Source organism: Xyrauchen texanus, chromosome 22 (genome assembly GCF_025860055.1).
Source record: "Xyrauchen texanus isolate HMW12.3.18 chromosome 22, RBS_HiC_50CHRs, whole genome shotgun sequence".
Classification (NCBI taxonomy): Eukaryota; Metazoa; Chordata; class Actinopteri; order Cypriniformes; family Catostomidae; genus Xyrauchen; species Xyrauchen texanus.
Window position 1 is genome coordinate 42,954,386 of NC_068297.1, and position 17,454 is coordinate 42,971,839.

Genomic DNA, 17,454 nt, shown 5'->3' on the forward strand with positions numbered 1-17,454 from the left:
TTCCATGACACAGCAAAGTTTTAAATATTAAATATACAAAAACATTGCAATACAAAAAGCATTAATCAAGGACGTTATTTTGTAAAACTAAATGCTATGTTGTTACAAAGATATTTGATATTTCCAGTTTAAAGTAAGAATATCATATTAGACTACACTTGTTTCAAGGCTTGAAATGTATTAAAATAACATATACATTACTTTCCATTTTCAAACATTTAGAACATACAGTACTTTCAATGATAGGGAAAGTATTCTAGTAGTAAACATGTTAGTGATTTAAAAAACAGGTTTGATATTTAAAAGATGAGCTTTTTCTAGATCAGTTCACTCATTTTAAGATGCTGGACACAAATGTTTCTCGTCTTTTATGCAAAAGGAACAGAGGGCCAAGTTTGATTGAAATAAATCATTAGATACATAATGAAACTGTTAAGAAACTACCATATCATTAAATTAAATGAGTCATTACTAAATAAATAAAAAACATTTCCTTGTATTTAGTTTGTGTCCATTTTCATTTTAGTATTATCTTTGGGTCACTGTTTCTTTTAAGTTTATTTAAAGGATATTTCGTGTTCAATACAACTTATGCTCTATTAACTGCATTCCTGATATAATGTTGATTACCACAGAAGATAATTTCAACATCCCTTATAAAAATAAAAAAAGCAAAAATCAGTGTTCCAATGGGGCCAACTTTTGGACTGTTTAAAAAGGCAGAAATGTGAAGCAGATCATTTAATAAAAGCACTTTCATTAAATAAAAAAGTATACAATCTATAACAGAAGAAATCAAATTTTTTAAATTGTTGTTTCAAGTTTTTCGGCATTATATCAATTAAGTGATTTAATGACAGTAAAATCATGTTAACACACATATTGTTTATACTTCTGAAACAGTGAGTATTTGAATGTTTACAGATTAAACCCCATTGACTTCCATTGGAAGTGTCTCACTGGAACACACATTTGTGCTTTTATTAACGAAAAGGAGGAACAAGTCGAAATTAATTTTTGTGGTAATCAACATTATGTAGCAAATGCTGCTGATTGAGATGAACTTTTATTGAACCTGGAATATTCCTTTAAATATTTAACTTTGAGTAATTTGGCCCTCCATATTTAGCAGATTATTCAAATTTTATAAGAATATTTCCCAAAGTTAGCTGGGTAGAGGTATTTGGTCCCATGGATTGCTGAAAATTCCTGTAAATGTCAGCGGTTACTGGTAATGAAATAACAAATACAGCACGTGAATCCAAAGAGATTGAGATATGGGCTCAAGAAGGCAGCGGAGCGCTAGTCCTTGAATGTTCTCACAGTTCTGGAGTCTTCAGGCTGCTGGTTTTGAGCGGTTCTCCTCAGTGATGTCGAGGTTAGGAGTAGATGGACCAGTAGATGATGTTGAAGAGTGTGTACGCACCTGGAAAGATCACTCGAGAGTATTTGTCTATAGCGTGAGTGTCTATCCAGATGCTGACGTAACCGCGCGATGTTTTCATTCGACTCGTTCTCTGTGTATCGGCGAGTGTGAGCTGCGCAAACATCCTCTCCTGTCTCCCGCCGTTCTCAGCCATCCCATAAGTCCCGCTTGCATTTGGATCCACATCATTGTAGCACGTCGTCATCATTATGTCCTCATCAGGGTTTGCTATACCACACGTGCATGGCAACTGCAGCATTAGCACATCAACACAAACATGTTACTTCACAGAGGAATTTGAATAAAATCATATCTATTGTATATGTGCATGTGTGTGTTCTTTTCATAATGAATAATTCTGTATGATCTTTCTTGATAAAGATTATAATTCAATGTAATCATACTTGATTTCTGAGTTTCCTCTCACGGCGCTCCTGTACGGTGGTCAGGTAATTGACGGCGGCATACTCGATGACAGAAAGGAAGACGAAGACGAAGCTAACCCACAGGTAGATGTCCACTGCTTTGATGTAGGAGACTCTAGGCATGGATGCGTTCACTCCAGTGATGATGGTGGACATCGTCAGGACAGTTGTGATTCCTGTGAAGAAGAAAAATATTGTACTTTGCTGCAGATGCCCAAAACACTGACAATAATGACTAAAGGTGACAATAAACCCATCCAAACCCTTACACTAAAGTGATACTTGTCATGACTTATTTTTGCGTTTCTGTAAAACTTGAACATTATTAATCAAATTGTAAGCTCAACTTCCCAGCAATGTTCAGTGGTATGAATACATTTAGCAGATTACTGTGCTACGGTTTAAAGTTTTATGCTGCTTCTGTTGTATTTGTTGTAACTTTTAGGAATTTGTAATTTGGTTATTGTTCAGTGCTCACTGTTATTGTGTTAAATGATGAGGTCTGTGCTAGGGTTGCCAACTTTCTACTAGACAAATACAGGAGATTTTAGCTCCAAATACCGGAAACTTATTTCTGCAGTTCTCCAGTGCAAAACAATGTACAACGGTTAAAGAAGAATCTAGAACTTGTTTACACAGGAGAAAAATTAATAAACAACACTGAAAAACACAAAAAAAAGTGTTTGGTGTGAACAGCCCCTAATACACATAAAATGAAAACCACTTTAATACAATGAACTGGAAGAACCAAATCTCTATCTATTTTCAATTTCAATAAACACTACATTTTGCCAAAAGAATGAAGCTGCAATTAATAAAGACAACATTTTCTGCCAAGCATTTTATTTTCTTCTCCATAATTAAGCTTGTAAAATATTTGAAGGATGTAGGAATGCTGAATCATCAGGGGTTTATCGCAATAGGGTGTCACTGAAAAAAATAAACAGAAGTCCATGATCTTGCTTTACTCAAATGACCTATGCCAGTGCATAATAAATGTCTCATAGTGGTGCAACAGACTGGTGTATTATTCACACAATCATAGCACCAAGTGAAAGTCCCAAGCAGCAGAGTAAGAGAAGAACAAAAGGATCTGCTGCCATGCTCAAGCACACACACTTATAAAGGTCTCCGACAATGATGGCGAGGGTGCTGACGCCATTGATGTACTAGGAAAAAGCAGGGACCACAGAAGAGGGTGGAGGCCAAGACTCTGGTGGGACCACAGGCAAGGGTGGAGGCTGAGGCAACAGGATGTCAATGGTGTGGTTACCAAGAATCTGGCAGAACCACAGGTGAAGTGAAAGCCACAGCTCTGTAGGGACAACAGGTGAGGGACAAGGCAGAGACCACAGTCCTGGAAGGACCACAGGTGAGGGTGAAGGCCAAGACAGGACCACAGGTGAGGGACGAGGCAGAGTCCAAGGCTCTGGGAGGACAATACATGGGAGCGGAAGCCGAGGCAGGACAGAGCGGAAGCCGAAGCAGGACAAAGGACACTCTCTCTCAAGCAGCCACAGAGCCTCGAGAGAGAGTGTGACAGGTTTCCCAAGAAGGACACGTGAAGCAGGGCACTTGACGTTCCAGGTAAGGCTTTCAATGGTCACAGTAATGTTTACAATCAATTTTATACAGTTTATCAATTCTTGGTCCTCTATCCGCCAACACTAAACTGATGTGTGTCACTCTCTTTCTCGAGGCTCTGTGGCTGCTGCCTTTTATGCCGCTCTCCCCATGTTTACTGAAATCAGGTGTTAGACATAATTTAGCTCAGGTGTAAGAGCCCTTACCGCATTTCTCTCCCGGACGGGTGCTTGACCACGCCCCCGCTGCCACACTGACATTTACATTTATGCATTTGGCAGAGGCTTTTATCCAAAGCAACTTACAGAGCCCTTATTACAGGGACAATCCCCCCGGATCAACCTGGAGTTAAATGCCTTGCTCAAGGACACAATGGTGGTGGCTGTGGGGATTGAACTGACAACCTTCTGCTTAACAATTTAGTGCTTTAGCCCACTACGCCACCACCAATCTGTGGTGAGCGGCCGGGTCTGACGTGTCTTTTTAAAGATGCCCTTTTGCCTCCATGTAGTTCCTGGATGTGGTTGATATCTCTCCAAGACTGACGGCCACAGACGCTGCCTTGTGTGCCTGGGCAGCGATCACACTGAGGTGGCGTTTGTGGATGGTTCATGGCAACTTGCATCCAGCAAGCCTTCTCCCCTGAGCCCCCAGAATTGGATGACGACATCGCCGCTCCATCAGAGATTGTCCAGACGTCTGACACAGAGGACTCGACTGGGCTGCCGCCTTCAGGCCAGCCCGTCCAGTCTGAGGCTGACGCGCAGATGGCCGACATGCCTGCCCGGGCTGCAGTGAGTGTAGGCTTGGACTGGAACCCTCTGTCCTCCCCACAGCCTTCACAGCTCAAAGACTGGTACCTCGGCTCAGGGCTCCCAGTTATGCCCCCCCCAGACCGTTCTACCCGGCAGTGCATGACGAGCTGACGCGGTCATGGAGGGCACCTTTTACAGCCCAGAACTGACCCCTCCACTCGTACGCTCTCACTACCCAGGACTCTCCTGCAGGTCCACCAAGCCAAGGCACTTAAAGATCTGCACCTGGGTAGTCCCGACCTGACGTGCTGCAGGAACTGCGCTCTGCCAACGACCTCGCTCTCAGAGCCACGAAGTTCACAGCGCAGGCACTCGGATGGGCGATGGACACCCTCGTGGTCCAGGAGTGCCACCTCTGTCTGAGCATGGTCGAGATGCATCACCAAACCAGGGCACCCCACGCCCCACCTGCCCACCGAGGGCATCCCTCTGCGGTCAAACAACAGGCAGCTCCACCTCAAACCGGGCCCAGCTCTCATCCCCAGCATTGAGCCCCTCGCAGGCTGCGCCCGCCCCCCATCTCCAGGACCCCTTCCAGGACCAGGAAAGCTCCTAAGCTCTCCTGAGACAGACGACCCGGGCAGCCAGACATTCGCTCCGGAGCTGTTACCAAGACCACTCCGTCCCCCCGTGGAGGGCCGGGAGGAGAATCCTTGTTTCCGTTATTTTCCTTTGCCGCACCGCCTTCAGGCTGCGGTACCCACATTCTCAATAAAAGAGCGATTTCCTCACTTCCTGGGTCATCTAGCCGGTGCGTGCTGTTCTCACGGCGCCCCGGTTCCAAAATCCTACAGTCCCGGCTCCCGGACACAGTCACCTCACCTCCGGACCCACGACTGCTCAGCCCCGGCAGGCCAGCGCTGACGAGTTCCAAAGAAGCATTTCCAGGACCTCTTCCTCAGTCTCTAACACGCCCCCAGCTGGGTGATCAGATCGGTAAGTGCTTTGAGTCTTTTCTCAGCACCCAAGCCTCGGGACGCTGTTCTGCCTCCTGACATGCTATTACCTGCTCCATCCCACCATGAAGCCCCACCCGGTACGTCAAAAGCGATCGTCCCTCTATTGCCCCTCGTGCAGAGTCTGGACGTGTGGCTTTCGCTGTCCAACCCGTCCTGTTAGTTGGCCAAGAAGAAAGGTTTCTACAGCCCATACTTCATAGTAACCAAGAAAGGCAGTGGGTTGCGACCAATCTTGGACTTGCGAGTTCTCAACCCGGCCGTACACAAACTCCCGTTCAAAATGTTCGCGCTGAGACGGATTCTAACCTGCGTTCGACAGCTAGATTGGTTTGCAATTTTACCTGAAGGAAGCATACTTCCACGTCTCATCTTGCCTCGACACTGACCCAGCCAGGTATATCAGTACAAGATCCTCCCCTTCGGCCTGTCCCTGTCCCCTCGCGTCTTCACCAAGGTTTCAGAGGCAGCCCTTGCCCCGCTACGGGAAGTGGGCATCCACATACTCAATTACCTTGAGGACTGGCTCAATCTGGCTCACTCTCAAGAGTTACTATGTGCTCACAGGGACCAGGTGCTCAGGCACCTCAGCCGCCTTGAGCTTCAGGTCAGCTGGGAAAAGAGCAAGCTCGCCCCGGTTCAGAGAATCTCTTTTCTCTGAATGGAGTTAAGACTCAGTCTCAATGACTTAGTCTGCTCCACAGGCTTAATTCCCTCTTCAGGCAACTCCCTGTGATGTATTTTCTGCAGTAATGGTCCCTCTGTCAACGGACCCGCTTCTCCCTTGGGCAGTCCCACTGCCCCCGGTCACCGTGTTTATGGAGCTCCTCCCTCATCAGGCAGGACCTACCACTGTGCCGCTCCCACGTGCGGCTTCACAACCCACGTGGTGTATTTGCAAATGTAACTTCCTGGGCAGGATGTGGCCTCCGCAGGGTCTTTTCCCCCAATGCATTTCATCAAGCTAAGATAGCCCCAGCTATCACGCTCTATGCGAGAGACAAAGAGAGAGAAAAGGCCGCGGCTGCCGGGCTTGCTCCCATGCTAGTCCTGTAGCACCTGTTCCCCCCTCAGGGGTGCTGGGAACCTAAGGTCTGTATATGACAACTTTTTCTGGGGGCGTTGGGGAGGGTTACATGCAGCCGATACGGTCGCTTCTAGCATGCAGCAGTCTGCTTGCACCTGTGTCAGCAGTTAACGTAACTCGGTCTAGTGCATGGTGCTTTTGAATGGGACCCCTTGTGTCACTTCATTCGACACAACGTCGAGTGAGTGACAGAAGGGGAACGTCACGGTTACTGTTATAATGTCCGTTCCCTGAGGGAGGGAACAAGACGGTGTCCCTTCTGCCATGAAACTAGACCTACCACTGTTAACGGCCGTACCTTATACTAGACTCCTCAGTGCAAAAACCTGACTGACAGATGCACGCCGGCTTCCCTTTATACCTGTTTGTCCGGGGACAGGACATGCAAATTGTGTCTGCCACTTTCTCATTGGCCTTTTCTCAAGTTCAGAGGTACGCGAGGCTCCCAAGGAAGACCCCTTGTGTCACTTCATTCGACACAAAGTCTCATTCCCTCCCTTAGGGAACGGAGGTTACAAAAGTAAATGTGACGATAAGACAGTCGAGTCAAGATTTGACTTTTTCAGCAATGGTTTAAGAGTTGCATTTTTAAGGTATATTGGGACAATTCCTGTATAAAGACACTTATTTATTATTGCTAAAATACTCAGCCAAACAACATTAAAAACATGAATAAGAAAATGTGTAGGGATAATATCATACAAAGAGAATTTTAACTGCTTAATTATATCTTGACACGAGTTTAAAAAATTGAAAACATTTCTTTAAAAAACTATTTACAGTAAGGAGGATCAGATGGATCATAATCTGAAGGTACAATACGCTGTATAATATCAGTTATTTTATCTGTGAAAAACTTAAGAAAACTATCATATATCAGAGAAATATTAGACTTCGCAGATTTTACTGCTTTCTGATATCTGTTCAACGAGTCACTCAATATTTCTAAGGATGCTTGTAACTTGTCTTTTTTCCACTTTCATTCGGCCTGTCTTAATGCCTGTGTGGTGTTATTTAACCAAGGATCAGGTTTTTGTTATTTGTCTCTCAATGGAGCCATAGAGTCGAGAATGTCAGTACAGATAGTATTAAACATCACACTGTGTTCTTATATAGCACCTTTAAGGCCAATTTCTCCTAACAAAAATTTGAAAACTCATTTATAAAATCCTGGTTAGGCTTTGGCGGACGATACACCACTGCGATCGCTTTTTGATCCTTGTCCAAGTGAAACAGGAGTACTTCAAAGCTTGAAAACAATTCAGTTTTTAAAATCTGACAACAAAAGTTGCTTTAAAAAACAGACACTAGACCTCCACCCCTACCAGTTGTTCTGGGGCAGTTTTAAAATATACAATTTGAGGGCACAAATTCAGAATAGATACTTATATCCCTAGCACTCTGCCAAGTCTCAGTCACAAATAAACATTATAAACTACAAATTGCCATTGTAAACTGCAAGGGTGCAGTTGATTGATTGATCTTAATGGGAGCTTGAGACGTGGACAATTGGGCCAATGACTGATATCCCTGATGGCCTTGAGAACCACATACCAGGATGGGTGGAACTGGCCAAAAACCTGGATATGATGCACCAAACATCATGCTGGGTTAATAGATTGGGTAGTCATCCAGGGAAGTATTGGTGGCTGATCACTAGAACTAGACATATGAGAATTGACATAATGGCTGATGCTGCATCTTAAGCCATGAATTTAGATCTGGTTGCATCTGATTCATAGGCTGACTGACTAAATGCTGTAGGCTTCCATCCAAGTTCAGTGACTGGGAACATGGTATACAGGTAGAAGACTGGGTAATAAGAATGTCCTGAGTGACAAATGGTAGCCTCAATATTAAAGGAGTAGCATTCATGGTCAATTGATTCATGGTACAGGAAGGAGCTTGAATATCTTGCCGACCAATCAAATCCATACTCAGTTGGGATTAAGGAGTTGACAGGATGAGGTGGTAAGGAAGACTGCTTACTCAAGCATGGTTGTGACTTCAGGTTATTGACAGCCAGTTCTGCTTGATGCATCCTATTAACATTTGTATTTATCAGCTTCACACTTCAACCTAATTCTATAACAAACTCCTTCAACTGTCTCAACTCCTCTATCCTTGTATCATCAGCTATATGATGGCTATGGTTACACACTGGAATGGGTTCTGAACTGCTTTGTACTGGATGAACTGGTGGATGGTGCTTAGGACCAGGAAGAGTCATTTCATAATGCTCAAGATTGACTGGAGGCTTAGTCCTTCTTGAAGACTGTTGGCGAGGTAGTAAATGGTACTGGTCAATCGATAGGTCTTGGTCCATTGCAATACTCAGTTCTGGCTCAAAAAGACCATATAAAATATTTGAAGAGTGTAGGAATGCTGAATCATCAGGGGAGTATCACAAGAGAGTATCAATGAATACAGCTTGAAACAGAAATCCATTTTCTTGCTTTATTCAAGTGAGCAATGCCAGTGCATAATAAATGTTTCATAGTGGTGCAACAGATTGGTATGTTATTCAGGCAATCAAAGCACCAAGTGAAAGTCCCAAGCAGCAGAGTAAGAGAAGAAAAAAAGGAGCTGCTGCCATGCTCAAGCACACACACTTATAAAGGTCTATTCATGAGTGACAACGAGTAGCAGCTGTTGCGAGTGGACAGGGCTTCAATTAGGTCAATCTCATAAGGCTTTCTACAAAGCTTGAGGCTTTTACGTTTTTTAAAGCTTGTCAAGTCAGCTTTCATTTTATATGTATATAAGCAGTCTATGATTAATATGTTGAAAAAAGTATATATTTATCACAAAAATATATTTTTTTGGCCTTCCAGGGCCACTGTCTTCATACTTATTACTGTTTTAAGCAATCCATGCATTTTGTTTTTACTTTATTAACAAATCCAGAAAAAGTAGAACAGATCCCAAAGAACAGCACATACAGACACACATACATAAACATACAATGGTCACAGAGTATAATTTATATTAATTCATAAGTATTCAGATTACGATCAAATTCTACAGTACAAAGTTATGTTAAGGGTTACCCATCCGACACAGTCCATGGGTTAAAAGCCATAAATGGTTAAAGAGTTAACTTTTTCATATATACATGGCATGGGGGGGAGAAGAGGAAGAAAAAATAAAACATAGGTAACCAGTGTTAACTTTCATCTCTTTTCAACCATTTCCCCCAATATGATGACATTCTATGAGTATGCTGTCTTAATGAAAAGGTCCGAGTTTCCATATTGTACACATCATTTACAATGTCTTGCCATTCAAATACAGATGGGGGATCTTCTTTGAGCCATTTCCTTGTATTGGCCTTCTTACTAGTTGCTAGTAATATATTAAAAATTTATATGTCCTTCTTTGTTATTTTTGAAGGAGAAATGCCCAAGTACATTGTTTTAAAGTTACACTCAAGATTCAACCCCATTATTGCAATTATCATTTCACTTGTGTTCTATATCCTTGACACTCCTCTTATTTCTATATCATCTCTGATTAGCTGTGCCAGTGGCTTAAGAAATAAAGCAAATAGGGTAGCCAATTCATTTACATAGAGTTGCCGGAATGTCTTTTTAGGTTTACTATCCATGAGCACTGTCAGGTACACTCTTGAGTGGTCTGAGATGTCTCTTGTCCCTATTTCACAGTCTTTTATTCTATGTCTTTCTGAACCGAACATAAAAAAATGATCAATTCTAGAGTGAGACATATGAGCAGAACTGTTTTTCTTTCAGAATATAGGGTATAGATCTCTATAGAAACCTAAATCTTTCATCATATTTCTCATTTGTCTAGCTTCCGGACTAATTTGCTTGATGAATAAGACGAATGAAGTTTTTGGTTGAAGTTGTACATTCCAATCTCCCCCACAGATCAGTGTCCCAGATGCCTCCTAAGCTATGATATTACATATTTTTGGAGAAATTATTCGTCTTCTGCAGGTGGTATATATACATTGACTAATGTAACTTCATTTGGTCAATAGTCACTTTTACAATGATATATCGCCCATCTTTATTAGTAATTACAGAAAGCAAATGAAAATGAACTTTTTTTTTTATTAATGCTGTTTCTCCCCATTCACGGCCAGTATTGTATAAGGAGAAAAATGCTCGAAATCCCATTTTCCATAACTTTCCATGTTCTGTGTCAGAAAGATGAGTCTCTTGCGGAAGATAATGTGTTGATTTAATTACCCTATGTTTCTGTCTCAGCATGTAATCTAAGCAAATATTGTTGTAAAAATAGAGGTGACCAAAACATACATTTCAAAAACATGAACATATAGAAAAAATTAAAATAGAACTGACCTCCAAACTTGAAGTTTTGAGTGACTTCCAAATGTGAGCGGTAGTCCTTCTCTGTTGTGCAGATTGCACAAAAGGTGTTATCTATTCAGCACCCATAATGACTGGTCCTATATTCTTGTGTTTTCAGTTAAACAAGCATGTTCTTCTTTTATCCTCTATAATAACAGCATTGTTTTAATATAAATTATAGTCTTCTCGCACCAACTTAACAATTATGTTAATAACTAACTCAAGACTGAACATGGCGTCCTCTGTTCATCCTTTTCCAACATAAAGCAGATCGAATAAAGTACACGTCCTCTTTCATCGTAAATGTTTGAATTCAATTTATACGTTATACCATCAAAAGTATATCCGCAAAAGTAAAGACCTCACCAGTATTTCTGAGTTTTCTGGAAGGATTTATCAACTTCATCTGTTCATTCAGACGGAGCTTGTGTTGTCTCTTTGAAACCCAAGTAGTTTCTCCCGAATCTTCGCTCGACGCAATTCATTACTTTTCTTTGACATCGCGCCTTTTCCAAAGACCTCTGTTTCGCTTTTTTAGGGGGGCCCATTCCAGTTGCCTCTTCGTTACTTATAAGTGTTTCGATGCTTCCATCGTCCTATTATACGTAACTGGGCCGTTTTCCAGAAAGACTTTCAGTTTTGCCAGCGGTGGCATCTGGACCTTGATTCCTTTCTGTTTTATAATTTTCCTGATCGGTGCGAATGCCCTTCTTTTCTGTTGGACCTCAGGAGGATAAACTTGGTCAAAGAAAACCCTTTTTCCGTTGCAGTGCACTTCTCTCGTCCTCCATGCAGAGCGGAGAACCAAGTCCTTCATCTTATATTCCAGGAAAAATACCACCACTGATTTGGGGTATGCATCTGTGGGTGGCTTGGGTCCGAGTGCTCCGTGACACCGTTGACTTTTGAGGTCCAAGTCGCCAAGTGACAACTATTAATCTTATTGTAAAGTGTTTATAAAAACAGTAATCATGCACTCGAATGCAATATGTTTGACAAAAGATTCCTACTTCTGACAGAAAATGTGTAGCAGTTTGGGTGCGAGACGCTAAAATAAAGGACACATTTTGTTCCCTTAAATACAGGACTATTACGTATTAGACAGGATGGTTGGCATCCCTAGTGTGTGCGTTAAATATGTGTGGCAGGTTGTGCCGCATCACATTTAGTTTACGTATTGAAAAGGCCCTTTTTATGTTTTTGGTGCTATAATCTGTACTGATTTTGTAAATGGGCCTCAGAGGAAGAACAGTATGATTTGATGCCTTAAGACAGTTTCCGTCAGCAGACAGTGCAGACGCCTCAATGATACTCAGCTCTCCAATGACACATTATTGGTATGTCGGCAGCTTTATGTATAAAACACTGTAATGCAGGTTCTTATGAACTCCACAGCTTGATTGTTGAACACATAAATCATAGAGAGATGACACATTTCAAGAAAGAGTAATAAAACAATAGTAGATGGGTTAGTGCATGTTCAGGAGTGTTTCTTATCTCACCCAGAGGAACTCGAGCAGGAACGGCTCTCCGGTCAATCCAGAAGGACACCCAAGACAACATGACCATCAGCGTCGCAGGGAAATACGTCTGCAGCAGGAAGAAGAAGATGTGTCGACGCAGCGTGAAATGAATGTACAGACGATTATACCAGCCTGAAAAAGAACAATACAACATTTGAGTGCAATTGCTGATGAGGCCGTACGGTTTGCCTAGAGCGACCCCACGTCCACAAGTGTGGATGTTGTATTTTGGCTTCACTATATGCAACGCATAGTTTACATTCATTTAAACCAACTGAATACTGTTCACAACACTCTACACTGTCATTTAAGGGTTAAACTTCTGGCGCACCGCGTCACGTGACACAACAGTGTGACGTCGATTTCCATGAAGCACTACTACAGGCGCAGAGACAACAAAAGCGCCTCTGGTTAGAAACCTCTTTAAAGTTTTTGATTGAAACCTGTTTGGTTGTAAAGAGTCTCTAGTTTCATTCACATAAACATGAAGTCCACATATGTAAAAATAAAGATGCATTCCATCAAAAGTTGAAAAACGTTAGTTTAGTTAGTTTTTGAACACATCTGTGGGTCATTTTAATATAAATTTTGTTATATTTTATTCTGTTATCACTGTACAATACGGTTCTATTCGTTATCATAAATAAATGCATTCTTATATTTACTGTCATGATCACATTGAGAATAGATATATTAATGCAAAAACTGATAAATGTGTCTTTCGGAGTCTTTATATGGAGTTATGATGAAAATAAGCTGCATTTCAAACTGTTCTGAGACCAGTGCAGACAGATAGCACACTGGAGGTTCAGTCATGCACTAAATAGGGAGCAAGGGAGCATCCTATAGCTCTCCTATAACTGTTCTGAGACCAGAGCAGACAGACAGCACACTGGAGGTTAAGTCATGCACTAAATAGGGAGCAAGGGAGCATCCTATAGGTCTCCTATAACTGTTCTGAGACCAGTGCAGACAGACAGCACACTGGAGTTTAAGTCATGCACTAAATAGGGAGCAAGGGAGCATCCTATAGCTCTCCTATAACTGTTCTGAGACCAGAGCAGACAGACAGCACACTGGAGGTTAAGTCATGCACTAAATAGGGAGCAAGGGAGCATCCTATAGGTCTCCTATAACTGTTCTGAGACCAGTGCAGACAGACAGCACACTGGAGTTTAAGTCATGCACTAAATAGGGAGCAAGGGAGCATCCTATAGCTCTCCTATAACTGTTCTGAGACCAGTGCAGACAGACTGCACACTGGAGTTTAAGTCATGCACTAAATAGGGAGCAAGGGAGCATCCTATAGCTCTCCTATAACTGTTCTGAGACCAGTGCAGACAGACAGCACACTGGAGGTTAAGTCATTCACTAAATAAGGAGCAAGGGAGCATCCTATAGCTCTCTATGAAGTTAAGTGCGTTCACTCCAAAAATCTGATGAAAAGTTCAGTTTCAGGCTGCAGATTATGTTTGGATCATGGGACAATGATCATCAGTACATAGAGTCAACATTTATAAGGATCATTTTATTTGAACATGATTGACAGTGATTGGATGATGCTGGACATTATTTTAAATCTGAATTAATTATGATCATCTCTGATGTCTGTAACGTCTCATAAACATGAATAATCAACACTCCTGGACACATCATAAACAATATGATGGAAAAAATCTGACTTTCTATAGTTTAGTATTATTTAACATTTCTTACATAGTCCTGCTGTGCACATTGCTGGTTCAAAACAAATGATGCTCCAAACCTTCATTAGTAATTCAAAAACTATATATGCTAACTGTATATACAGTATATGAGGTTTCATTAGAAGTGTTCATGTGTTTGTGTGCAGGGTTCGAAATGAGGGGGGTCTGGGGGGGTCCCGGACCCCCCATAAGGCATTAGGGACCCCCCATAAGAATTTATTTTTTGATTTTGGGGGGGTCCCCGACAAATATATTTTAACAATAAAAATTATTTTGAAAATTAAAGATCTTTATTGACGTTTTATATTTTTAACAGTAATTAATTAATTTCCTAGCGCTAGGCAGCAATCAGGGCAGCTATTAGCCGATTACAGCGTCACAGATTGTGGTTTCGCAGCGCTCCACGAGACACATGACACAGTCTGTAGCTGAACGCAGCAAAACCGAGACCTCCTGAGTGAAAATCCTGTAAGTGCTTGGATTATGTTTATATCTCCATAATAATTGCTTATAGTAAAATATTAGGAGTTCGAGTTTCTATATCAAAAGTTGCATTAACTAGATACCAAGTGTAATAATTAGAAGAGTGCGTTTGTCAGCGTTTGTTTCTAGCTGTAGCCTATGTGTATGAAGCCAAATGATCTGCCAGATAACAGCAGACCTAGCAGCTATATGATTACGTTTGGTTTGTTCCAATAATAATGAACGTAACTTTATAAAACTGAACGTAACTTTTTCAGAAACAATCGAAAATATGCCATTACAAAAGAAGAAAAACACAATGAAAATGAAAAAATAAGTAAATAAATTAACTCAGTCACAAACATGTAACCAGCTCTTCAAATAAGCTTCATACTTTGTTAAATGTTTTTCAAAGCTTCGTTTTTCGCAAATCGTGGATTCCTAATGCATTGCCACAGATTTCGTTAATGCTTCGCAGTTTTTCGTTTGCTGTTTTTTTTTCCTTCATATGCTTTTTTTTTTTTTTTTGACACAAACCTCTAGTTGGGGCGGGCTTAACTGTGATCTACTCTGATTGGATAGTGAGCTTTTGTTGGACAGGTGCTCTCTGAACTAGAAGTACAGACGTCACTCAGTGTATATTGGATATTGATATATTGGATATACTATACTCAGTGTATAGTGTATATAGTGCATATTGAAAGCTCTCGCTGGGACTCAAAGACATACTATTTAAAAACAAAACACTATTCTATTACACTTGGTTCAAATTCAATGAAGGGATTATTTTAGAAAGATAATTGGTTAATTTCAATGTATATTTGTTATCATATACTGAATTTCTAAAAAAATTTAAAAAATAATATTTACCAGTAAAAAGAGAGTTTGCTATTGTTCTTGACGCGATTCCAAAGAGTGTGATTTTACTCTTTAAAAATTACTGATTCAGTTGAAATCAACATGGACAATCTTTGTGGTAAAATGTTTATTGATAATCTGGATGTTTCAGAAAAAGTTATGTTCAGTTTTATAAAGTTACGTTCATTATTATTGGAACAAACGTAATCCCATACAGCTAGACTAAATTAGTAAATCAAAGCTATCTTAACAGTCAGTGATTACTGAAAGATAACCAGGACTTAATCAAGTCTGTGAGTTGATTAAAGTGAATGTGAATGAGTATGTACATGAGAGCTTGGTAAGCTATCTAGGAAGCTAATATTATTTTTCTTAATTTAGAACCCTGCATCATGGAGAGAAAAAGAGGGAAAAGAAAGATCACTGACTTTTTTCAAGGGTAAATTGTGCTTATGTGATAACAAGGCTGTTGTTTGGGGAAGTTGTAGATATATTGGCCAACACTTATTATTCACAGATGTCTTCATTAAAATTAATTTAATATGTTTAATTTAATAAACATTTATATGCCAAATATTTTACCATAATAATAGTAATTAAATCAATATTTTGCACTATAGAATACAGTTAAAAAGGCCAGCTCACAGCAGCTCAGCCCAGCCCAGCCAAATACAGCTCAGCTCAGTACAGCCAAGCACAGACCAGCTCAGCTCAGTACAGCCAAGCACAGCACAGTGCAGCCCAGACCAGCTCAGCTCAGTACAGCCAAGCACAGACCAGCTCAGCTCAGTACAGCCAAGCACAGACCAGCTCAACTCAATACAGCCAAGCCCAGACCAGCTCAGCTCAGTACAGCCAAGCACAGCACAGTGCAGCCAAGCCCAGACCAGCTCAGCTCAATACAGCCGAGCACAGCACAGTACAGCCAAGCACAGACCAGCTCAGCTCAGTACAGCCAAGCACAGACCAGCTCAACTCAATACAGCCAAGCCCAGACCAGCTCAGCTCAGTACAGCCAAGCACAGCACAGTACAGCCAAGCACAGACCAGCTCAGCTCAATACAGCCAAGCACAGACCAGCTCAGCTCAATACAGCCAAGCACAGACCAGCTCAGCTCAATACAGCCAAGTTCAAACCAGCTCAGCTCAATACAGCCAAGTACAGACCAGCTCAGCTCAATACAGCCAAGCACAGACCAGCTCAGCTCAGTTCAGCCAAGTTCAAACCAGCTCAGCTCAATACAGCCAAGTACAGACCAGCTCAGCTCAGTACAGCCAAGCACAGACCAGCTCATCTTAGTACAGCCAAGCACAGCACAGTGCAGCCAAGCCCAGTTTAAACAATGGACGGATCAGTATCCATGGTTATTCATGAAAGATAACAAATTAGGATGCACAGCCTGCAAGGAGGCAAAGAGGCTATTTACAACACAGAAGTGTGTTCAGATGTCAGAGGAATGGATTCGTGGTGGTGTAGGAGGATCTAATATTCGGGCTATGCTAAGAAGATCTATAAACATCGAGACAGTTTAGCCCATCAAAAGGCTTTAAATATAGAGAAACAGAGACAGAAAAAAGTCCTTCCGAACATGGCTGCAACAGTTACTGCTTCTCTATTTGAAGAAACTGCCAATGCTTTAAAAACTGCATATTTTGTGGCGAAGGAGAGGCTGGCATTTACAAAAATGAGCCGCTTGGTTTCTTTGCAGGAAACAAATGGTGCAAAAATGGGCCAATTGCACAGGTCAGATCATGCATGCATTAACATGATAGAACATGTGGCTGTTAAGATGAAAAAACTGTGATATCTAAAATAAAGAACAACGGGTCTCTCCTTAGTATTACAGTAGATGAAAGCAGCACATATGGCATTAGTTATCTGGTCATTTATATAAGAGCAGATGTCACAGGCAGAGGGGATGTGGAGAACATATTCCTTGACCTTGTTGCACTTGATGAGGGAACAACAGCAGAAAATGTATATAAGGCACTTAAGAACAGTCTGATGATGGCAAAACTGGATGATGAGTATTTAAAGAATCATCTCATAAGCATTGCCACAGATGGGGCAGCAGTAATGACAGGAAAAGACAGTGGCCTCATTGTAAGGTTAAAGAAAGATTTCCCTTCACTTAAAAGTGTGCATTGCCTTGCACATAAACTAGAGCTAGCAGTTCACGATTCCCTAAAATGTGTGACAGGATGTAACCACTTTGAAATTTTTATATCAAAGTTGTACACAATGTATCACCAATCTACCAAGAATGCACGGCTC

The 17,454-nt window shown here is 41.5% G+C and overlaps 1 protein-coding gene across 1 annotated transcript in view; it reads right to left on the reverse strand.

The window, feature by feature from the left end:
• Nucleotides 1-1,379: 1,379 nt before the first annotated feature.
• The window catches only part of LOC127662621 (gamma-aminobutyric acid receptor subunit rho-1-like), a 25,560-nt gene continuing 9,485 nt past the window's right edge, over nucleotides 1,380-17,454 (reverse strand). The window contains exons 8-10 of the mRNA XM_052153891.1: nucleotides 12,133-12,285; nucleotides 1,831-2,027; nucleotides 1,380-1,676 (exon numbers count right to left, since the gene is read on the reverse strand). Of these exons, the coding sequence (XP_052009851.1) occupies nucleotides 1,380-1,676; nucleotides 1,831-2,027; nucleotides 12,133-12,285 (647 nt within the window). The remainder of the gene's footprint in view (nucleotides 1,677-1,830; nucleotides 2,028-12,132; nucleotides 12,286-17,454) is intronic.